Below are 23,162 nucleotides of genomic sequence, written 5' to 3' on the forward strand. Positions count from 1 at the left end.
ACATCCATCGTCAACAACTCTCCGTTCAACATTTTTCGGCCCGTAAAAACCCTAATTGCCCTAAAATTCCCTGCCAAATTAAAAAAAAACAATGATTGTCTAATTTACACGAAATAATCTTCAAGCCGTTAAAACTTAAATGATTTCGTAACTAGATTAACCGACATGTCTCGTCTCCCGCCATACGTCGACCCGAACCACTCACTTTCCGGCAACTTTTCTCCGGTGGACGAGTTTCCTCCCACAACCCCACAAGCAAACACCAGTCTATTCCTATTCGCCAGAAACCTCCTTGTCTTAATTGAAAATACGACCTCCCGTACGCTTTAAATTAAAGTTCACCGAAGGCGGTGATATAGTCTCCGTCGGCCGACACAACTTCTTCCACAGCGGCGGCGGCGGCATAACCAACCTTTTCTTGAACATGACGGCCCACCCAAAAATCGACGCGGAAACTGGCGAAGCCTTTGCTTATTACAGATACTTCGTCGTCCCTCCATTTTTGACCTACTTCCGAATCGGCCCGACCTGGCGTTAGGGAAAGGAAAGAACGTACTGAAAGCCGATCCGGATAAAGTTTCCAGGATCGGAATTATTCCGAGATACACTGTTCATGAGAGAGAAATGTGGTGGATTGATGTGCATGGATTGAACATGATGCATGCAGTTAATGCATGGGAGGAAGATGATGGTGGCACGATCGTAATTGTGGTGGCGAATATTTTGTCGGTCGCGGAGGCGGTGAATAATATAGATTCGATGCGGTTGTCTTTGGAAAAGATCACGATTGATGTTCGAGAAAAGAAGGTTGTTATGAGGCGTTCGATTTCTGACGCAAGCCTCGATTTCGGAAATATCAATCCTCGATATGCTGGTCAAATATTTTTATTAAAAACCCTCCAAAGTTTCTATGAAAAAAAATGGCAAGATCGTGCGTTTCTCTTTAATTGCAAACAACAAACTAATTCGAAAGCCTCAAATTATAAATATAATGGTTTAATTTCTTCACGCTTTGAAAGTAATTAAAGTGTTAATACACAACTTATATACATACTCTATTTTGACAACGTACACCAAGCGTAAGGGTGGAAATTGGAACGGAATTTTCGAATTCTGTTGATTTCAAACAGATTTTTTTTTTTTAATTTTGGAATAATATTTCTCAATCCGAATTATGAATTTCCAACTTCGGAATTCTCCAAAATTATTTGGATCCAAATTGGATTATATACGAAATTCCAATTTCCGCGATTTAATTAAGTTCAAAAAATTCCAGGTATTTATTTTTTCGAATATTACACTTAAAATACCAACACTATGTATTTTATATTCAAGATGACCAGAAATTGGAAATTTCCACCGCTGATTCCGTTCCCAAATTTTTCGATTTTGGAACAAGTTTTTTCGTTCCAATTTTCAAAATTCCGATTTTCGATTTTTTTCAGAACGCAATTGGAACTAGTTTTTCACTTTCTGAAAAAAAATCGGAATTTTTCTGTAAAGGTTAAATCCGATCCAATCTGTCCAATTTATACCCCTAACCAAACATAAAAAATATCTAAGAGTTCCTTCGTTATAAAAATTAAAAAGAAAATCTCTCAATAAAATTTATTTACCAAATCAAATAAGAAAAACTAAATTTTAAAAATGGAGAAATTAATTATCATATAGTTTTTCTAGTTCACATTGGGGGACAAAGATTCCATGGAATCCATAAGGAACCCTTTGGGGAAGCTTAACAGAAGCAACAATTTCAAGATTAGGTGATTTTGCATCCATTACTATAAACTTTGATTCTTTACTATTTTCATCATGCACATAGCTCACTAGATACCCATCATCCTCCTCCGCCGCCGCCGCTTTTGGCACGAAAAACGGTTCGCCGCCGTAACAGCCTGGCGGAAATAGGTGTCTTGCCACCGTGCAATCGCCGGAGTTGACCGTCGTCGAAAGTGAGAGGTCTATCTTGACCACCCCTACTGTCTTTGGCATTGGGTCACCTATTGCTGCGTACACGTATCTGTAATATTATTGTGAAATCAATATCCACGTGGCATTAATTAATTAATTAAAATGCAACAGTATAATATTAATTAATTAATTGGTCATTCTTGAAGGTGACAAATTGAGTGTCTTTTCAAAATAATTTTCATATTTTTTTCCATATTAAATGGTGTTACTAGAATTTCAACAATGGATTAATAATTATTTTCTTAATTTTTTTACACTCATTATCCTAGATTAGTGGGGGACCCAATGCCGAAAATATCCGGGATAGTCAAGCTCGATGTGTCGGTATCGGAGAACGACCGTCGTGACTGCATAGTGGCTAGCCGGATGTTCGGCGACGGTTGCTTCGCCGGAGAACCATTCTTCGTGGCTAGGCAGCCGAAAAATCCAAACGCCGACGAGGATGACGGATATGTGGTCGTTTATACGCACGATGAAAATACCGGAGAGTCGAGGTTTTTAGTAATGGATGCAAAGTCACCTAATCTCGAGACCGTTGCCGCCGTGAGGCTGCCCCGTCGGGTCCCGTACGGCTTCCACGGTCTCTTCGTTAGAGAAAGTGACCTTAACAAGCTATGAGAAAAATCCGTATAAATTTCTCGGGTGCGAATTGGCTCTACATATATATACTTTATATATATGCTATCTACACCTGGTGAACTACACCGATTATATTCTATCGTACACATGTATATATACATATATATTTTATGCACACACGCGTGTATATGTTTACGATTGTGCACACAAATAAAATGTTAGAATTTACTCGGTGTATTTCACCACCAGATATAAGATATTATAAATAGTACATATATATGTGCAAGAATGTAATTACATCACAACAATGTAAAAGAAGTTATAAATCTTAAAGTTGTGAGAATAGTATACTACTCTTTCCATTTCTTAATAATTGTCATTCAGAAATGCAAATAGAAATCTTAACAAGTGTAAATTGATTTTAGGTAAAAAAAAAAAAAAAAAACATAAAAATGACTAAAATAACCTTTATCAGATAATTGATAAGAAAATTAATAAGTAAAGGTAAATTAATAAGGGTAAAATTCCACCGTACTTATTTCAAATACTGCAAGTGCAAAGCTACAAATATAATTATGTAATTCATCTGTACTTACTTGAGTTCATGTTCAATATATATATTACAAAGGTAGAATAGTGACAAATAATTATGTGGTGTTGGTAATTGATGGGATATTGGACAAAATTGGTCACTAAACATATCAATTGTACAAATTACAATTGATGGGTTATTGGGGGAAATATTTCACGGGTCACTTCTCATTTTACATATTGTAATAATTGACGGTTCATTATTGTGAACATATTGTAACCCACTCGTTAAAAGGAAAATCCAATTCAATTTTTTTTTTATTAAAATCCCTCCAAAGTTTCTATTAAAAAAATGGCGACTGTGTCGTCTCTCTTTAATTGCAAACAACAAACTTATTCGAAAACTTCAACTATAAATATTAAGGTTTAATTTTTTCACGTTATGAAAGTAATTAAAGTGTTAATACACAACTTATATATATACTCTATTTTGACAACGTACACCAAGCGTACGATGGAAATTGGAACGGAATTTTCGAATTCTGCCGATTTTGGTATGAAATTTTTCGATTTTGGTATAATATTTTTCAATTCGAATTCTGAAATTCCGACTTCCGATTTCTCCGAAATTATTTGGATCCGAATTGGAATTTATAAAAGATTACGATTTCCGCGATTTAAGTTCCAAAAATTCCGGGTTTTTTTACCCGAATATTACACTTAAAATACCAACATTATGTATTTTATTTTTAAGGTGACTAGAAATTGGAAATTTACACCGCCGATTCCGATCCCAATTTTTTCAATTTTGAAACAAGTTTTTTCGTTCCAGTTTTCAAAATTCCGATTTTTGATTTTTTCCGATTCTTTTGGAATTATTTTTTCACTTCCGAAAAAATGGAATCGTATCGAATCGAAAAAATTCGAAAATTCGGAACTTTGGATCGTATCTGATCCGACCCGTACGATTTACACCCCTAACCAAACATAAAAAATATCTAAATATATTATAAATATATTATATGGTTGGTTGCGATTACCTTCATTATAAAAATTAAAAAAAATATCTACATATATCTCAATAAAATTTATTTACCAAATCAAAGAAGAAAAACTAAATTTAAAAAATGGAGAAATTAATTATCATATAGTCTTTCTAGTTCACATTGGGGGACAAAGATTCCATGGAATCCATAAGGAACCCTTTGGGGAAGTTTAACAGAAGCAACAATTTCAAGATTAGGTGATTTTGCATCCATTACTATAAACTTTGATTCTTTACTATTTTCATCATGCACATAGCTCACTAGATACCCATCATCCTCCTCCGCCGCCGCCGCTTTTGGCACGAAAAACGGTTCGCCGCCGTAACAGCCTGGCGGAAATAGGTGTCTTGCCACCGTGCAATCGCCGGAGTTGACCGTCGTCGAAAGTGAGAGGTCTATCTTGACCACCCCTACTGTCTTTGGCATTGGGTCACCTATTGCTGCGTACACGTATCTGTAATATTATTGTGAAATCAATATCCACGTGGCATTAATTAATTAATTAATTAATTAAAATGCAGCAATATAATATCCTCAGGCAAAAAATCAAAGCGACGCTTACTTTTGTATTATACACAATTCATGTTGATTGCACGCAAATGCAAAATGTACATGAAGCTAAATGCTCTCTTTCCGTTTACTTTTAAGTTGCGATAAATCTGCTGTAATAATACTGTTTCGACTTCATACACGATTTTGATTATTTTCTAATCAAAATTTTGCAAAACTCGAAATATAGAATTTGTAGTTTTTTTAGTTAGATTTATAATCCAACTTGAATCACCAGAACTGAATGTCGAATGAGAAAAATATACATGAAACAATGAACACTATTCACAACTTTAATGTCTTGATGAGTTATCTAAAATTCAAGACGTCACTCATTCGCGTATAACTTTGTCATAAAACATTCAATCTAGTTGATTTAATCTAGTTGATTTAAGTTACCTGTTCTTCTTCCCAACGTAAGCAGGATTGATGACTGCAAAATCAAGATTTCCATTGCAGATCGATTTCCTGTTCATCTTCTTCGTCTTCACATTAATTTCAATCCTTTCCATTGAACTCTGTGTCAAATCTAGCCGCTCCAACACATTCTCCACCCCCAATATATTCGGCGCCACCATCACCACCGTGTCGCCGCCGTCTTCCTCCCACGCGTTCACGGCGTGGTTCATGTTGAACCCCGGCGACTCCACCCACCACATCTCACTCTCATCCACCGCGTACTTCCGGATAATCCCCAGCCTCGGGACTTTCCCCAGATCAACTCCGATCGGCGGCTTCCCGCGCAGAACCTCCGACGGTTTTATCACGATCTGCGGGTCGGAGAAGACGGCGTAGTTTTCCGTGACGGCGAAATCGTGGACCAACGCAGCTTGCTTCAACGAGTTTATGGGAACTTCCGGCTGCTTGATTCCGTCGGGGTTGATTCTGAAGTATGTGAGATATGGGTGGGTGATGCTGTGCCGGAAAGCGAAGGCCTCGCCGGAATCCGCCGCGATTTTCGGATGGGCCGTCATCGTCATGTACGCCTCGCCGAACGACACGTGGCGTCCGAGGGTGATTATATCTCCGTCGGGTGTTAGTTTCACTGAGTAAGGAAGATCGGACTCGCCGAGGGCGAAGAGTTTTCCGGCGAACAGCGCCAGGCTGGTGTTCGCCACACCAGCGCCGCGGCGGGGGTCGATTTCGCCGGCGAGTACGCGTCCCGAAAAAACGGCGCAGCGCGACAGGGAAGAGAGGAGGCCGTTGAAGGCGGAGAAGACTTTGAGAATCACCGGCGAACCCATTTCTCTTTCTAGCTCGTACCTGTAAGTCCTGACAAAACGGCTGCAGAACACGGCTTCGCCGCCGGAGATTCTGATCGAGTGGAGCATGCCGTCGCCGTCGAAGAGGTGGTAGGGCCCACGTGGAAAGAACTGCGGGTTCGGGCCGTTGCGTATGTAAGCGCCATTCAGGCACGGCGGAAGTGAGCCCTGGACCACCGTGCATGCGGTGGGTGGAAGCTCCTCCACGGCGGCGAAGTTGCCGGAGAGTACGTGGTTTGGGTCAACACAGGGGCGGAGCGGCGGGTCAATGAAATCGCAGATGAATTCATCCAACCATTTGAAGATATTTGTGAGTAGTGATTTGTTTGGACAAGTACCACTGTCTGAATCTGCAAGCTTTCTTGATCGGAGAAATATTCTTCTCTTTCCGGCGGTGAAGACGATGACACGTGTCGGATGAGAAATACTAATTCTATTATGTTTTTCATTAATTCTCACTGATGATGAATTAATCTGAGAATAATTTTGTATGAAAGAGGAAGAAAAACCCTTCATTTCTGTAATTGATTGAATTATTGTTCATAGGGTTTTTTATGCGCATCAACCAACTATTTTTATTATTCTATGTATATGGTATACTTGTTTCGTCAATAAGCTCATTTTGTATTATAAATAAAAACAAAATTAATATGTATCGTAAAACTAACCCTAATTTTTTAAACCTAATTTTTAATTATAATTTCAATTTAATTTTAATTTTATTAATTTTGAATAAAAAATTCAATTTTGACTTTTTCTTTTTTTTTTTTGTTTTTTACTTTTTTTTCCCACTAGTTTCCGGATTTTTTGAAATAAATAAATCAATTTATTTATTTCAAAACTCAATGCAAATTAATATGTGACCACGGAGTTTATAAAATAGAAATTAATATTTCACCTGAAATTATTTAATTCTGAAGGTAATAATCATTGATAATAACAGCAGTTGACTTTGCAAATGATTCAACTTCTTTAATGTATAGTGGAGATCTTTAATTTTTTACAAATCCATGTGAAATACGAATAATTATTATATTTATGTAAATATTTATCAATAATTATTTTTTATAATTTGTTCAATGTGGTCAATCATCTGAACCCCCAGCCAATCGAGTATAAACATTTGTCCATACAGACGACAAATTGAAAATTAGTGCAAAACAGAAATAATCACAACATTTTGTATGATGGTATATGCTCAGCTTTAAAAACAGTAACACCGTCAGTTATGTTGTAAAATTACTTATTTGCCCATAAATTTTGGCTGAATCACAAGCGAATCCTTTTCTTTCTCTAAATTGTGCTTGTAATTCTTGACAAAACGGCTGCTGACTGCTTCTCCGTCTGGGAGAGAGAGAGAGAGAGAGAGAGAGAGAGAGAGAGAGAGAGAGAGAATTACAAAAATACCCTTGTCAGATTCTCAACTAATTGTGTCAGTTAATTAAGAGTAATAACTAGCAAAATTAAAAAAAAAATGGAGGTGAAATTAATATATTATTGGAATTATGTAATGACAAATAATTTGGAAGAAAAAAAATATTAATTCAAAAAAAAAAAAAAACCAATAATCTTAAATTTGAGATCGAAGCAGAAGTGAAATTACGAGATCAATTTCTCCGCAAAGATCGAATGGAAGCCATGTGCCACTCTACGAGGTTGCCTATGCACTAGAGCCGGCCCTGGGCTCCCTAGCCACGAAAATGGGTTCGCTGCCGTAGCAACCTTGTCCGTACATGCGGCTAGCCACCGTGCAGTCGCCGGAATATTCTTCTGCAGCCTACCATGTTAGGAACCGTCTCCATCACGCTGCATATACGACATACGTACACGCATGCATGTTCATGATAATTAATTATTTATTTTTTTTAGAGAAAAAAAAATTCAAGATAATTAATTAACACACCTCAATTATTTGTAACATGAAAACATATTTCTTGAATTTCATTTTAATTATTAAAATAATTAAGTCCCCATGCATGCATGCATGTCATTTGGGACGACCGTCGTCACGCGCAGTTCCTCTGAACCCTCGAAAATTTTAACGTACTATTCAAGACCTAGTTAATTGCCTCGACTTTTTTCCAGCATATCGAGGATTATACTCTTCGACTTCTTCGAACCTACACCTGGTGAAAAACATCGGGTGGGTCTTATGCTGGCACATGGACTTTTTGGCATTTTATAATATATTCCCCCACTTGGATTAACTTTTAGGGGTTTTATAAAAATACTAAAAGTGACACGTGACAGCAGAAGACATACCCGATGTTTTTCACCGGATGTAGGGTCGAAGGAGCCCATGCTCTTCCCTATGATGTATCAAAATAGCAAATTATAATAATAATAATAATAATAATAATAATAATAATAATAATAATAATAATAATAATAATAATAATAATAATAATAATAATAATAATAATAATAATAATATTATTATTATTATTATTATTATTATTATTATTATTATTATTATTATTATTATTATTATTATTATTATTATTATTATTATTATTATTATTATTATTATTATTATTATTATTATTATTATTATTATTATTATTATTATTATTATTATTATTATTATTATTATTATTATTATTCTTCTTCTTCTTCTTCTTCTTCTTCTTCTTCTTCTTCTTCTTCTTCTTCTTCTTCTTCTTCTTCTTCGCTGGAGATAATTTGTTTATGCATAGATAAGTATAATAATGAAAATCATTTAAAACCCCTCTTAATAGTCATTTAATTCAACTATTAGCATCCGTTTTTCTTCCATAGACGGACCATCCGGTCCACATGCGCACCCTTATGGAGTTTAAATTATGAACGGACGATCCGTTATAAAGAAGAAATTGGATTCCATTAGTTAAAAGCAGTGTTCTGAAAATCTGCCGAGGCGGCCGATTAATCGGTCTCGGGAACAGCATGTGCATGGCCACTTATCCCGCCATTCAGGTAATCAACGTATATCACTCTCAACGTTTGGTTGGGGAGATTAGCCATTTTTTAAATATAATGATTTTCTCTCCCACTATAGGTGTATCTGCACGAGTTTAATAACTCGATATTAGATGCTTATCGAGCTTAACTTTCTGTGCAGGCTCCACTATTAGCCAAGTATCCCGCGTGTATATCGGTGACAGCATATTCCTACTTTTTCGGTTACGTTGTTTGTTCATGGTAGTCACCACTTTTTTCATGACAAACGAATCAACCGACTGGAATCTCACTCGCTCTGAGGTTTTCGCCGTATGCTATGCTGTAAGTCGGCCAGAAAAATAACGGGATTTCTCTATTTCCTCGTTCTTGAACCGACCCTTTCAATACATTTGCCTCTCGTGTAGGGAGTTATAGCATCTGCTTTGAACTACGGACTTCTGACATGGTCCAATAAAACGCTCGGCCCTGCATTGGTTGCTTTATATAACCCTCTCCAACCTGCAGCATCGGCTTTTCTGTCGAGAATATTCCTCGGAAGCTCGATTTATTTGGGAAGGTTATCATTCTTCCACTCTTCTTTTTTAATATCCATGCTTTTCTTTACAGACATTTAATTTCATCCATAAATTTTGAAAACAGTATTCTTGGAGGACTTTTGATTATAGCTGGGCTTTATTTGGTGACGTGGGCTTCGTATAGAGAAAGACAGGTGGCGACCATCGGAATCTCCAAGTCGTCAGAGCCGCTAATTAACCGGGATTCTTCCATCAACAAGATTTCTTTTCAGTTAGGACATATTTTCTCCGGTTCAACCTCGATACCTAAGATCACCGATTAATTTATTTTAATATATACATGCTGTCATCCGAGGTTGTTTCTGTAGCTCGTTTTTATATCGATCTCCGATTCCAATTTTTTTTTTTTTTTAATTCTCGATTTTCTCACCGACGATTTTAGCTTACATACATACATACATATATGATATTATCTATATATCATGTTGTAGAGTTAACTCACGTTTGCTCCCTCCAATTCTCTTCAGTTTATTGTGCTTCTGCTATTTTCGAATCACTGGCATAATTAATAATCAAATTTTCGTTAAATTAACATGTGTCTTTTAACTAATGGAATCCAATTTCTTCCTTATAACGGATTGTCCGTTAAAAATTTATCCTGAATCATTGATCTACACATAATTATGAATACACATTCGTGTGTATGTGTGATTAGTGGTGGTAATTTGTATCGATCCACATTGCAAAATCATCCAATACTTTTCATAAAGTGTAGCATCTCATAGATCAGGCCCGTGAATATATAGTTCTATTGCTACATAATAAGAGCAAGAAGAAGGAATAACTTTCGTTAAAAAAAATGGAGAGAAGAAGACGGAGGACGACAGAGAAAGAAAGAGAGGACCAAAATTTATGGGCAAATAAGTAATTTTACATAAACGATCGACAGTGGTCATTTCGGTACATTTGGTAGTTCAGAGGGTTTTTGGTAGAACCCTGTAATAATTCAGGAGTGTAAAATGAACTTACATTCCCTTCAAAAAAATCCAAATCGGAAAAAAAAAATCGAAAATTTCCGTACCAATTTCGGCCCTACATTCCGTATGAAGTTTGACAAATCAATATAATGGACCTATCTTCCACGCCATTACTTACCTGAATTGTCCACGTCTTCACCAGATATACAGTACACACTCTTTAGTTAATTAATGATTTATTAAATTACTGCAGGGGATGCATTTTGAAATTCCAATTGTGAAAATATGAGAGATTTAGTTACAGTAATTTACTACAGTGCCCCGAAGACAATCGTGTTTTAAATATCGAGCTTAATTAGTTGGAGAGTTTAGCAAAAGACGATGCATTTCCGATAGGTTTTGGTTTTACAAGAAGAACTTAGATAGATAGAGAATTTGACGAACATATATATATATATATATATATATATATATATATATATATATATATATATATATATATATATATATATATATATATATATATATATATATATACGTGCATTTTCACGAGATTTTTTTGAAGGACATGTTAGATAGAACACTTCGTAATATATAAAACTTAGGTATAACAAAGGAAGTTAGATGCTGCATCCAATGTCGAATCCAGAATTTTTGGTAAGGGCACTATTTGAAATTAAATACAATAAAAAATATATAAATAATTTATTTAATAAAAATGGCGGGAATATATATATATATATATATATATATATATATATATAATGTTTCTCATAAACAATTTCGATATTTTTGAGCTCAAATTTACTGGGAATGGAACTAAAAGTATCTATCATTTTTGTCACGTGCAATTAGTGATGTACTATTGGCCGGGTTTTAGAGAGAGGGACTGATGAGCTGCACAATTTTGTCATAAACCCAAACATCAAGACACATGTAGGGTTTCAAAACCCATGATCATGAATAATCAGAGCAACTTCAGTGGAAGTATTCAGTTGAACTGCACACTTTATAATGTTGTAGATTAGTGGTCAACGGTTAAATTTCGACCGAACTGATTGAGTCGAATTGTAACCAGATCATTACTATAGACCGCCGCCGGTTAAGAGTGTATAATTTTGGAACCGTAAGCCGTCGGCTTTGACGTTCAAAACTCATAGACATGTGTATTAATACTCCCAAATAATTTAAGAGGACATGTCTCATGTCTGATATTAATAGTCCGTTAGAACTTTATTTGAATGACTTATTCAATGCATTATTTCCTTAGGGTTTCTAACAATGTTTGAGGTGTGATTGTAATTATCGATACTACAGGACGTTAAAGTTATTTTAGCATACCTCAGGGGTAAACGTGTAATTTATTACCCTATAAATAATTCAAGATCGGCAATAATTAATCAATTACAAATTATGAAGGGCTTTTCTTCCTCTTTCGTACAAAAATATTCTCAGATTAATTCATCATCTGTGAGAATTAATGAAAAACATAATAGAATTAGTATTTCTCATCGGACACGTGTCATCGTCTTCACCGCCGCAAAGAGAAGAATATTCCTCCGATCAAGAAAGTTTGCAGATTCAGACAGTGGTACTTGTCCAAAGAAATCACTACTCACAAATATCTTCAAATGGTTGGATGATTTCATCTGCGATTTCATTGACCCGCCGCTCCGCCCCTGCGTTGACCCTAAACATGTACTCTCCGGCAACTTCGCCGCCGTGGAGGAGCTTCCCCCCACCGCATGCACGGTGGTCCATGGCTCACTTCCGCCGTGCCTGAACGGCGCCTACATACGCAACGGCCCGAACCCACAGTTCTTCCCACGTGGGCCCTACCACCTCTTCGACGGCGACGGCATGCTCCACTCGATCAGAATCTCCGGCGGCGAAGCCGTGTTCTGCAGCCGCTTCGTCAGGACTTACAAGTACGGTCTAGAGAGAGAAAGTGGTTCCCCGGTGATACTCAACGTCTTCTCCGCCTTCAACGGCGGCCTCCTCTCCTCCCTGTCGCGCTGCGTTTTGGCTTCTGGCCGAGCTCTCGCCGGAGAATTCGACCCCCGCCGCGGCATTGGGGTGGCGAACACCAGCGTGGCGCTGTTCGCCGGAAAACTCTTCGCCCTCGGCGAATCCGATCTTCCTTACTCAGTGAAACTAACACCCGACGGAGATATAATCACCCTCGGCCGCCACGTGTCGTTCGGCGAGCCGTACATGACGATGACGGCCCACCCGAAAATCGCGGCGGATTCCGGCGAGGCCTTCGCTTTCCGGCACAGCATCACCCACCCATTCCTCACATACTTCAGAATCAAGCCCGACGGAATCAAGCAGCCGGAAGTTCCCATACACTCGCTGAAGCAAGCTTCGTTGGTCCACGATTTCGCCGTCACGGAAAACTACGCCGTCTTCTCCGACTCGCAGATCGCGATAAAGCCGGCGGAGATTCTGCGCGGGAAGGCGCCGATCGGAGTTGATCCGAAGAAAGTGCCGAGGCTGGGGATTATCCGGCGGTACGCGGTGGATGAGAGTGAAATGTGGTGGGTGGAGGCGCCGGGGTTCAATATGATCCACGCCGTCAACGCGTGGGAGGAAGACGGCGGCGACACGGTGGTGATGGTGGCGCCGAATATATTGGGGGTGGAGAATGTGTTGGAGCGGCTAGATTTGATACAGACTTCCATGGAAAGGATTGAGATCAATGTGAAGACGAAGAAGATGAACAGGAAATCTGTTTGCAGTGGGAATCTTGATTTTGCAGTCATCAATTCTGCTTATGTTGGGAAGAAGAACAGGTACAGTCATTAATTAATTAATTAATTAAATCACTTAAATTCTTTTTATTATTTATTGCTTTTATTTAATATTTAAGTTGGTATATATTTCCAATTTCAAGAAGAAAAAAAAAAAAGGATATACAAAATTCGTAATATTTGAAATCAGAAATAAGAAATATTGTTTCAAAATTTTAAATGAAAAAAAAAATCCATCATTGGAAAGTTATATTCTAATTGTCGCCCTTAATACACTTAATGAAGTGTTAAATGTTGTTTTAATTTTATTATTCTAATTTTTGACATGTTTCTGGTTCGATTTTGGTAAAATGTGAAACATGAAAAACGTAGTCCTTTGGATTAGCTTTTTGATCCAACTTAAATCAGTTAGATTGGATGTCGTGCAACAAAATTATGCATGAATGCATTATATTTTGAATTTTAGATAGTTCAAAAGATTAATGTTGTGAGCAGTATTCATTGATTCATGTATATTTTTTTTCCTCCGACATCCAATTTTTGTGATTCCATTTGAATTAGAGAGCTAACTCAAAAAAACTACAAATTATATGGTTCGAGTTTTGCAAATTTTTTTGAATAAAAAATATTAACAATCGCGTTTAAATTCGAAACTGTATTATTAAAGCTCGAACGATATGTGCTACTTAAAGTAAAAGGAAAGAGACGTTTTAACTTCATGTACATTTGCCTTTGCGTGCAATCAACATGAATTGTGTATAATACAAAAAGTAAGTGTCGTTTTGATTTTTTGACATGATGGTCACTTATATTAAATAAACTAGTTTAATTAAAATACCATGCTCATTAATTTTATTTTTATTTCCACTAATTAATTATCTCTCAACTAATCTAGGATAATGAGTGTAAAAAAATTAAGAAAATAATTATTAATCCATTGTTGAAATTCTAGTAACACCATTTAATATGGAAAAAAATATGAAAATTATTTTGAAAAGACACTCAATTTGTCACCTTCAAGAATGACCAATTAATTAATTAATATTATACTGTTGCATTTTAATTAATTAATTAATGCCACGTGGATATTGATTTCACAATAATATTACAGATACGTGTACGCAGCAATAGGTGACCCAATGCCAAAGACAGTAGGGGTGGTCAAGATAGACCTCTCACTTTCGACGACGGTCAACTCCGGCGATTGCACGGTGGCAAGACACCTATTTCCGCCAGGCTGTTACGGCGGCGAACCGTTTTTCGTGCCAAAAGCGGCGGCGGCGGAGGAGGATGATGGGTATCTAGTGAGCTATGTGCATGATGAAAATAGTAAAGAATCAAAGTTTATAGTAATGGATGCAAAATCACCTAATCTTGAAATTGTTGCTTCTGTTAAACTTCCCCAAAGGGTTCCTTATGGATTCCATGGAATCTTTGTCCCCCAATGTGAACTAGAAAGACTATATGATAATTAATTTCTCCATTTTTTAAATTTAGTTTTTCTTCTTTGATTTGGTAAATAAATTTTATTGAGATATATGTAGATATTTTTTTTAATTTTTATAATGAAGGTAATCGCAACCAACCATATAATATATTTATAATATATTTAGATATTTTTTATGTTTGGTTAGGGGTGTAAATCGTACGGGTCGGATCAGATACGATCCAAAGTTCCGAATTTTCGAATTTTTTCGATTCGATACGATTCCATTTTTTCGGAAGTGAAAAAATAATTCCAAAAGAATCGGAAAAAATCAAAAATCGGAATTTTGAAAACTGGAACGAAAAAACTTGTTTCAAAATTGAAAAAATTGGGATCGGAATCGGCGGTGTAAATTTCCAATTTCTAGTCACCTTAAAAATAAAATACATAATGTTGGTATTTTAAGTGTAATATTCGGGTAAAAAAACCCGGAATTTTTGGAACTTAAATCGCGGAAATCGTAATCTTTTATAAATTCCAATTCGGATCCAAATAATTTCGGAGAAATCGGAAGTCGGAATTTCAGAATTCGAATTGAAAAATATTATACCAAAATCGAAAAATTTCATACCAAAATCGGCAGAATTCGAAAATTCCGTTCCAATTTCCATCGTACGCTTGGTGTACGTTGTCAAAATAGAGTATATATATAAGTTGTGTATTAACACTTTAATTACTTTCATAACGTGAAAAAATTAAACCTTAATATTTATAGTTGAAGTTTTCGAATAAGTTTGTTGTTTGCAATTAAAGAGAGACGACACAGTCGCCATTTTTTTAATAGAAACTTTGGAGGGATTTTAATAAAAAAAAAATTGAATTGGATTTTCCTTTTAACGAGTGGGTTACAATATGTTCACAATAATGAACCGTCAATTATTACAATATGTAAAATGAGAAGTGACCCGTGAAATATTTCCCCCAATAACCCATCAATTGTAATTTGTACAATTGATATGTTTAGTGACCAATTTTGTCCAATATCCCATCAATTACCAACACCACATAATTATTTGTCACTATTCTACCTTTGTAATATATATATTGAACATGAACTCAAGTAAGTACAGATGAATTACATAATTATATTTGTAGCTTTGCACTTGCAGTATTTGAAATAAGTACGGTGGAATTTTACCCTTATTAATTTACCTTTACTTATTAATTTTCTTATCAATTATCTGATAAAGGTTATTTTAGTCATTTTTATGTTTTTTTTTTTTTTTTTACCTAAAATCAATTTACACTTGTTAAGATTTCTATTTGCATTTCTGAATGACAATTATTAAGAAATGGAAAGAGTAGTATACTATTCTCACAACTTTAAGATTTATAACTTCTTTTACATTGTTGTGATGTAATTACATTCTTGCACATATATATGTACTATTTATAATATCTTATATCTGGTGGTGAAATACACCGAGTAAATTCTAACATTTTATTTGTGTGCACAATCGTAAACATATACACGCGTGTGTGCATAAAATATATATGTATATATACATGTGTACGATAGAATATAATCGGTGTAGTTCACCAGGTGTAGATAGCATATATATAAAGTATATATATGTAGAGCCAATTCGCACCCGAGAAATTTATACGGATTTTTCTCATAGCTTGTTAAGGTCACTTTCTCTAACGAAGAGACCGTGGAAGCCGTACGGGACCCGACGGGGCAGCCTCACGGCGGCAACGGTCTCGAGATTAGGTGACTTTGCATCCATTACTAAAAACCTCGACTCTCCGGTATTTTCATCGTGCGTATAAACGACCACATATCCGTCATCCTCGTCGGCGTTTGGATTTTTCGGCTGCCTAGCCACGAAGAATGGTTCTCCGGCGAAGCAACCGTCGCCGAACATCCGGCTAGCCACTATGCAGTCACGACGGTCGTTCTCCGATACCGACACATCGAGCTTGACTATCCCGGATATTTTCGGCATTGGGTCCCCCACTGCCGCGTAAACGTACCTGGAGGGGTACCGAACAAATTAAATTAATTAATTAATTAATTAATTAATTAATTAATTACAGGGAAATTTAAATTAGTAATTAACTTAATTAATTATGTGATAAGTACTTTAGAATTGAATTGAATTTAAAGAGGGAAACTATCTCTTATTTTTTTATTTAAAAATATTTAAATTAAAAATTTTAAAAATAATTAATACGTACTTGTGCTTTTTTCCGACGAAGGCCGGATTAATCACCGCGAAATCCAAATTCCGGGTGGAGATCGGGTGGCGCGCCACCGTGCCGGTCTTGAGGTCAATCCTCACCTTCTCGATCGACGCGTGTACTAAATCCATCCTCTCCAGGGTGTGCTCCACCGACAGTATATTCGGCGCCACCATCACCACCGCATCGCCGCCGTCCTCATCCCACGCGCTGACCGCGTGCACCATGTTGAAACCCGGCACATCGAACCACCGCATTTCCGACTCGTCCTTCGCGTACCGCGGTATGACGCCGATCCGCGGCACTTTTCCGGCGTTCGCACCCACCGGAGAACCGCCGGCCACCATCTCCATCGGGTTCATTCCGATCTGCATCTCGTTGAAGATCGCGTACTTTTTCGTAATTGCGAAGTCGTGCAGAAACGAAGGGCTCGTCATCGAGAAAATCGGCACATCCGGCTGTTTTTCTCCGTCAGCTTTAACTCTGAAGAAGGTTAAAAATGGCGGCATGGGGCCGTAACGGAACGCGAACGTTTCCCCTGTTTCGCCGTCAATTTTTGGATGCGCCGTCATGCTCATCGTTAACTTGCCGTTAAAATCACGGCGGCCGAGGGTATGGATTTCGCCGTTAGGGTCAATTTTAACGGCGTAAGGTAGATCCGATTCGCCCAAAGCATACAATTTCCCGCTAATTAGGGCTAGGCTGGTGTTCGCCAGCCCAATGCCGTTGAGCGGATTGAACTGCCCGGCGAGAAACCGGGCGGCGGTGACTGCCCCACGCGCCGCCGAGGCGGAGAGGCCGTTGAAGCCGGAGAACACATTTGGGATAACCGGAAACCCTTGCTCTTTTTCGACTTCGTATTTGTACGTTTTAACGTAGCGGCTGCAGAAAGTGGCTTTGCCGTTGGAGATTCTGACGGAGTGGAGCATGCCGTCGCCGTCGAAGAGGTGGTAGGGCCCGCGGGGGAGGAACTGCGGGTTCGGGCCGTTGCGTATGTACGCGCCGTCAAGGGATGGGGGTAGGGACCCCTCCACCACGTGGCACTCGGTGGGGGGGAGTTCGTCCACGGGGGCGAAGTTGTCCGAGAGGACGTAGCGTGGGTCGAGCGAAGGTTTGAGTGGTGGATCGATGAAGGTGTTGATGAAGTAGTCGAATGCATTGATGATTGTCGCCGGCAGAGAAGGTGGCTCCGACGGTTTTTTCGGTTGGTGTGTTCGTGTTATGTACGTGGCGTGCGGCGGCGGTGGAGGTGGTGGTTGTTTCTTGAGTGGTGGCCTAGTGGTGGTGGTGGTTTGTGTCTTGTCTTCGGTCTTGACCGATGAAATGTAAGGTAGTACGGCGGCGGCGGAGGAGGTGGTGGTGGTGGTGGTGGAAATAGTGGTTTTGGTGTAGAGGGGCAATTTGGGAAGGAAAGAGGAAGAAAGGGAATCCATTGTAGGAAAAGAATTGAAGATGATGATCTATAACTCCATTGTTGAGGTGAGGACTGAGGAGTATTTATGGATTTATATTTTAGGAAAATGACAATTCCTTTATCAAATAGTTATAAACGTTCTCTTCTATTTTTCGAGGGGGGATAAAACATTTTTTTAATCACATTTGGTAAAAAAAAAAAGTTGGCACATCATTTTTTGATGGCATTTTATCTTCTATTCTTAGGTTGACATTGACAATGTTTATATATGAATAAATATTTTTAGGAGGTGATCAAAGGCTAAGTAGTGATTATGGATGTAAATGAGTTGAATTCGAACTCGAGCTAAATTTGGTGAGCTCAAGCTCATCGTGATTTCATTTGATGAGCTCGAACTCGAGCTCAACCTCGTGTTGAGCCCGTCGGGCTTGAGCTCAGCTCATTTTACATTTTATATTATTTTTTTCCTAATTTTTACATAATACTAATTTTAGTTTTTATTATAAATTATTTATATGAACAAATTAAAAAATATATGGAATTATTATTATTATTATTATTATTATATATATATATATATATAGCTGGCGAGCCAGCTCATAAGCTCATGAACAACTAAAGATGGACTCAAATTCGGGCTAGTTCATCGAGCTGATGAACCACCCAACTCATTTACACCCCCTAGACCCTAGTAGTGATCGGCTAATTGTAATTGTATCAGTTTTATTCAATAGATGGGTATGTGATATAACTAATCGGGCCGATTCGATGGGCCCACGATTTATCTATTAATTAAGTTCACTACACAAAAGTCCAAACACCTTCAAATAAGGTTTGGGTTCAACAAAGCAAACTCAACCCAATAAACCACATATAAATAGAGGTTTTACTCATTTGTCAAGCTACGTCCGATTATTCACTATTATTATAGAGCTCGTATTCTTCTCTACTATCTTCACGATTCGTACATTTGACTTGAGCGTCGGAAAGATTTTCAACGGATTAACCCCCGGCTCAGTTCACGTGTGTTACTTTTGCACGAACCTCAGGACTATCTCATTGTCAAACTAGTGATCCTCTTTGTTCGTTTACCACACTACCCTAAGTGATCTAAGTAATTCACATCATCGGTATGATTAAATATAGTTATACTTACATTAATTCCAATATTCTTTTAATTGTTGATTCTGTTAATGTATATTCTTAGGAAATAAGTTAGGGATTTGATTTGATATACTTTACATAAGTTAGGAGATTTGATTTCATTGTAATTGGTAATTTCCTTGTATAGCTTTCTCTCTACGTGTATAAATAGTGCCTCCTATGGAGAAGAATACACATCAAATTTTTCCTCAATTCTATTAACATGGTATCAGAGCATTATCTCTGATCTTCTAGCAATTTTTGGTTTCCCTATGGTGTTTTCATCTTATTCGTTTCTCGCTTCCGCCGAAACACCATAAAACCACTGTTGTGCGTGCGTCATCGCTCCGATTCAGATTCTGATCATACCACCAAGATCGTCGTTAAACGATCTACTCATCGGTGAAAATCAGACTGCCATCGGAGACCGCACGCGCCCCTCGAGCTTGGTTTGCCAAATTCAGCTCCACTATATCTCATTTGGGTTACCATTTGGGTTACTCTGCCAGTTCTTATGATTCTGCCTTATTTCTCCGTCGTACTGACAAAGGCTCCATCTTGTTATGATTCTGCCTTATTTCTCCGTCGTACTGACAAAGGCTCCATCTTCCTCCTCTTATATGTGGATGATATGATCATAACTGGTGATGATCCTAGTGGAATTCAAGAATTGAAGGATTTTCTGAGTCATCGTGATTTGGTCTACAACCTCAAGTTGGTTTGTCACCCTCCTTGAGGTTGAGGGGGGCTGTTAATGTATATTCTTAGGAAATAAGTTAGGGATTTGATTTGATATACTTTACATAAGTTAGGAGATTTGATTTCATTGTAATTGGTAATTTCCTTGTATAGCTTTCTCTCTACGTGTATAAATAGTGCCTCCTATGGAGAAGAATACACATCAAATTTTTCCTCAATTCTATTAACAGATTCAATGAAATTTGACTTTTGAAGATAGGATTTTTAATTATATGTTCACTATTTTAATTTATTTTCTTTTATTTCACGTGTCTCTTTCTTAATCAATTGGAGGGCCCACAAATTGAAAAGCTATGCCACTACCTCCTCAAGATATCTGGAGTAACATTGGATTTAATTTTTATTTTCCTAAAAAAAGTTGAAGTATGCACACAAAAAAAAAAAAAAAAAAAAAAAAAAAAAAAAGAGAGATGCTAATACCTTTAGGAACCTTTTACAGTTGGTGCAAGGAAATAAAAGCGCATCGGGATCGAATACTGATAGCCGTAGTATTCAACTTCAACGAGGGTTGGTCACGTATTGACATCAGATCTATATTTGCTGCCCTAACAGATCGTTGAGTCACCATAATTTACATTACTCCATCAAAACCCGTCGAGCCAAGGGACGGGGCCCGGGGACGAGGGATATATGCGGTAAGATAAATAGAATGTCATGTTATGAAAAAATTGGAAATTATCTAAACCACCATTTATTAAAATTTAGCTATCAACTTTGTTGATGATAAAATATTTAGCTATCAAGTTAATTATATCTGGTTAGATATTTCACATTTCACATTTCACATGGGTTTTCTCATGTGGTCCTTATGGATCAACTTGTTTCTTGAAAATCTATGTCCATAATTAATAATTTAATTAAAAAGTATTATTACATTCTCTTGATTTTTGAGATGACTCACCCAAAAAACCAAAAAATATTATCCATACTGCATTACTTGAGATCGTGATATTTCATAGAACAACCACAAAATTTGAACCCCACATAAAATATTCAAAATCTTTGGAAAATTTAAATATATATATTGATTATGAAGGGGTGAAAAAAATCTGGTTTTTTTGTGTGGTTTTCAGTCCACTAGTAATAATGGCAGAAAGGACCACTAGCTAATTTAATTTGTGCTGTGACAATATCTAAAATAATCCGTATCATTAAACTCGCGTTTTAATTAAAATATTATTTCTTATTTTAAGAAAATCAAAATCAAAAGTTAATTTTGCAGACACCTTAAAACAGATTATGAGCAAAAGAAAATGAAAAGCTCATAAGCTGTTTGCAAAAGCTTTTGCAAACACTACTTATACATATCGTCTATGAAGAATTAGAAGCCCTTTTACTGTTGGTTTTCATTAGACAATCGAATATGACTTTTTCATGAATCTGTAATATGTTATATTACAGATTCTAATTATATGCGTAATTAATAGAAGAAATCGAATATTTTACGAACTAAATAGTATGAATCGATATAATCTAATCCAATATTAGCATTTCGAATGCAATAGTAAGCATATTACATATATACTTACTGCAACACACAGGGAGAAAACAAACTTCGTATTTGGCTAATTGCGAATGCAGTAGTAACATATATCGAAAAAAGGATCCTCGACTTATACATTACAAGAACCAAAATAAAAAATAATATAGATCGATCGTTTTGGCAATGTCTCTTAACCGAAGATAAATATATACAAGCACGAATTTGTCTCTATAGGTTCTTCTCATCCACGTCATTCTCTGTTACACCGCTCCCACAAACGAAACTCACTTCATTAAACACCGATTCACATGGTCTCGATCCAGACATCTTCATTTGACGAAGAATTTCATTTGCCTCAATGCAAAGCCCGTGTCGTACGTAATTCGCAAGCATTGCATTACAAGAGGCGGCATTCCTCTTATTTATATCCATTTCAAAAACCCTCGTTGCGTCATTCAAGAAACCACATTTACCGTAAAAGTCAACCAGCGCACACTGTACATAACCATCCGATTCGAGTCCTGATTTAATCGAATTTGCATGAACCTGTTGACCGCACCTTATATCCCCCATTTTCCTACAAGCCTTGAGAACAGTCGAAAACGTATAACCGTTTTTCCGCACCCCTTCCCTCCCCATTTCCTTAAATACACTAACCGCTTCTTTAAAGTTACCGTTGCTACAAAAGCTCACGATTCTCGAAGTCCACACAGCTGTATTCGGATTACGAACATGGTTAAACACAGTTTGAGCACCCTCGAAGCAATCGAGTCTCCCGTAAAAATTAATCAAGTAGCTACTCAAAGAAGCACTTTCAGAGAAGCCCATCTTCCACAACCAGCCATGCACTTGGGTACCGAGTTCGAAATCCGACGTAAAAAGGCAAGCTTTGAGAACACAGACGAGAATACCCGAAACAGAGAACCCCATCCGATCAAGGCCGACGTTTCCCATATCCTGTCTGTGGAGCATTTCGACAAACAGATTGATGGCTTCTCCGTGCTCACCGTTCTCAACACAGCCGGCGATCAGAACAGCCCACGAGTTGAAATCTCTCACAAACATTTGATCGAACAGTTGGCGGGCACGGTCGAGGCAGCCGCTGGAAACGTACATTAGCAGGAGGCGGTTGAGCAGAGGTAAGGTGAAACGGAGCCCACTCCTCCGCATGTGTTCGTGCAGCTCGATGGATTTCAAAGGGTCGCCCAATTCGGTGCATTCTTTGATGAGTGAAGTGTAGATGTCTGGTGGTATGGGGAGTTTGAGGCTGTCCATCAGGTGTAAGATGTCGGAGGTGGTGGTAACGGGTTTCGGTACAGGTTTGATTCTTGCGGGTTTGGGTACGGGTTTGTATTCCGGTCGTCTGTGAATGGGCAATTGGATTTGAATTGGTGTTCTGCTCTGTTTGGCTGATGAAATATTGAAGAGGAGAGCAGCTTTTGCATGGAGATTGAGTGCTGTGGTTTCCATTAGGGCTTTTCTTCTTGCGGCAAAATTAGTTCATTTTGTGCGGTTTTATAGTTGTGGTCTATGCTGACGTCACTATTTTGGAATATTAATTTATTAATTG

At 37.5% G+C, this 23,162-nt stretch overlaps 5 protein-coding genes and 1 pseudogene across 5 annotated transcripts; 3 read left to right on the forward strand and 3 right to left on the reverse strand.

Annotated features, from left to right (window-relative positions):
- Window positions 1-2,256: 2,256 nt before the first annotated feature.
- On the forward strand, window positions 2,257-2,589 carry LOC148772574 (putative carotenoid cleavage dioxygenase 4, chloroplastic pseudogene; annotated as a pseudogene).
- Window positions 2,590-4,126: 1,537 nt separating this feature from the next.
- LOC105957865 (putative carotenoid cleavage dioxygenase 4, chloroplastic) lies at window positions 4,127-6,454 on the reverse strand. The gene is made up of 2 exons (XM_012981840.2): window positions 5,076-6,454; window positions 4,127-4,581 (listed from the first exon to the last, which is right to left on the reverse strand). The coding sequence occupies exons 1-2, from the start codon at window positions 6,452-6,454 to the stop codon at window positions 4,218-4,220; spliced, it is 1,743 nt and encodes a 580-aa protein (XP_012837294.2). The 3' UTR covers window positions 4,127-4,217.
- Window positions 6,455-8,863: 2,409 nt separating this feature from the next.
- Window positions 8,864-9,946, forward strand: LOC148772575 (WAT1-related protein At3g45870-like). Its single transcript, XM_088820426.1, has 4 exons — window positions 8,864-8,918; window positions 9,039-9,199; window positions 9,283-9,434; window positions 9,518-9,946. The coding sequence occupies exons 1-4, from the start codon at window positions 8,864-8,866 to the stop codon at window positions 9,714-9,716; spliced, it is 567 nt and encodes a 188-aa protein (XP_088676552.1). The 3' UTR covers window positions 9,717-9,946.
- A 1,832-nt stretch (window positions 9,947-11,778) lies between these two features.
- LOC105957949 (putative carotenoid cleavage dioxygenase 4, chloroplastic) lies at window positions 11,779-14,615 on the forward strand. The gene is made up of 2 exons (XM_012981936.2): window positions 11,779-13,165; window positions 14,235-14,615. Exons 1-2 carry the CDS (start codon window positions 11,784-11,786, stop codon window positions 14,596-14,598), a joined length of 1,746 nt encoding a protein of 581 aa, XP_012837390.2. The 5' UTR covers window positions 11,779-11,783; the 3' UTR covers window positions 14,599-14,615.
- A 1,301-nt stretch (window positions 14,616-15,916) lies between these two features.
- Window positions 15,917-18,449, reverse strand: LOC105957866 (putative carotenoid cleavage dioxygenase 4, chloroplastic). The gene is made up of 2 exons (XM_088816783.1): window positions 16,791-18,449; window positions 15,917-16,586 (listed from the first exon to the last, which is right to left on the reverse strand). The coding sequence occupies exons 1-2, from the start codon at window positions 18,224-18,226 to the stop codon at window positions 16,226-16,228; spliced, it is 1,797 nt and encodes a 598-aa protein (XP_088672909.1). The 5' UTR covers window positions 18,227-18,449; the 3' UTR covers window positions 15,917-16,225.
- A 3,129-nt stretch (window positions 18,450-21,578) lies between these two features.
- Window positions 21,579-23,099, reverse strand: LOC105957951 (Tetratricopeptide repeat (TPR)-like superfamily protein). The gene has a single exon (XM_012981938.2). The coding sequence runs from the start codon at window positions 23,060-23,062 to the stop codon at window positions 21,821-21,823; it is 1,242 nt and encodes a 413-aa protein (XP_012837392.2). The 5' UTR covers window positions 23,063-23,099; the 3' UTR covers window positions 21,579-21,820.
- Between the last annotated feature and the right edge of the window lie 63 nt (window positions 23,100-23,162).

This window comes from Erythranthe guttata, chromosome 1, assembly GCF_056151865.1.
Source record: "Erythranthe guttata isolate IM_541 chromosome 1, IM_541, whole genome shotgun sequence".
Lineage (NCBI taxonomy): Eukaryota > Viridiplantae > Streptophyta > Magnoliopsida > Lamiales > Phrymaceae > Erythranthe > Erythranthe guttata.

What these genes read in the sequence shown, in the direction of transcription:
- LOC105957865 (XM_012981840.2), bottom strand. Translation starts at nt 6,454, where the DNA reads ATGAAGGGTTTTTCTTCCTCTTTCATACAAAATTATTCTCAGATTAAT. An exon ending in TACGTTGGGAAGAAGAACAG is followed by an intron (nt 4,582 to 5,075) that starts GTAACTTAAATC and finishes ATAATATTACAG; the next exon opens with ATACGTGTACGCAGCAATAG.
- LOC148772575 (XM_088820426.1), top strand. Translation starts at nt 8,864, where the DNA reads ATGTGCATGGCCACTTATCCCGCCATTCAGGTAATCAACGTATATCAC. An exon ending in CAACGTATATCACTCTCAAC is followed by an intron (nt 8,919 to 9,038) that starts GTTTGGTTGGGG and finishes CTTTCTGTGCAG; the next exon opens with GCTCCACTATTAGCCAAGTA. An exon ending in TTTTCGCCGTATGCTATGCT is followed by an intron (nt 9,200 to 9,282) that starts GTAAGTCGGCCA and finishes CCTCTCGTGTAG; the next exon opens with GGAGTTATAGCATCTGCTTT.
- LOC105957949 (XM_012981936.2), top strand. Translation starts at nt 11,784, where the DNA reads ATGAAGGGCTTTTCTTCCTCTTTCGTACAAAAATATTCTCAGATTAAT. An exon ending in TATGTTGGGAAGAAGAACAG is followed by an intron (nt 13,166 to 14,234) that starts GTACAGTCATTA and finishes ATAATATTACAG; the next exon opens with ATACGTGTACGCAGCAATAG.
- LOC105957866 (XM_088816783.1), bottom strand. Translation starts at nt 18,226, where the DNA reads ATGGATTCCCTTTCTTCCTCTTTCCTTCCCAAATTGCCCCTCTACACC. An exon ending in TTCGTCGGAAAAAAGCACAA is followed by an intron (nt 16,587 to 16,790) that starts GTACGTATTAAT and finishes GTACCCCTCCAG; the next exon opens with GTACGTTTACGCGGCAGTGG.
- LOC105957951 (XM_012981938.2), bottom strand. Translation starts at nt 23,062, where the DNA reads ATGGAAACCACAGCACTCAATCTCCATGCAAAAGCTGCTCTCCTCTTC.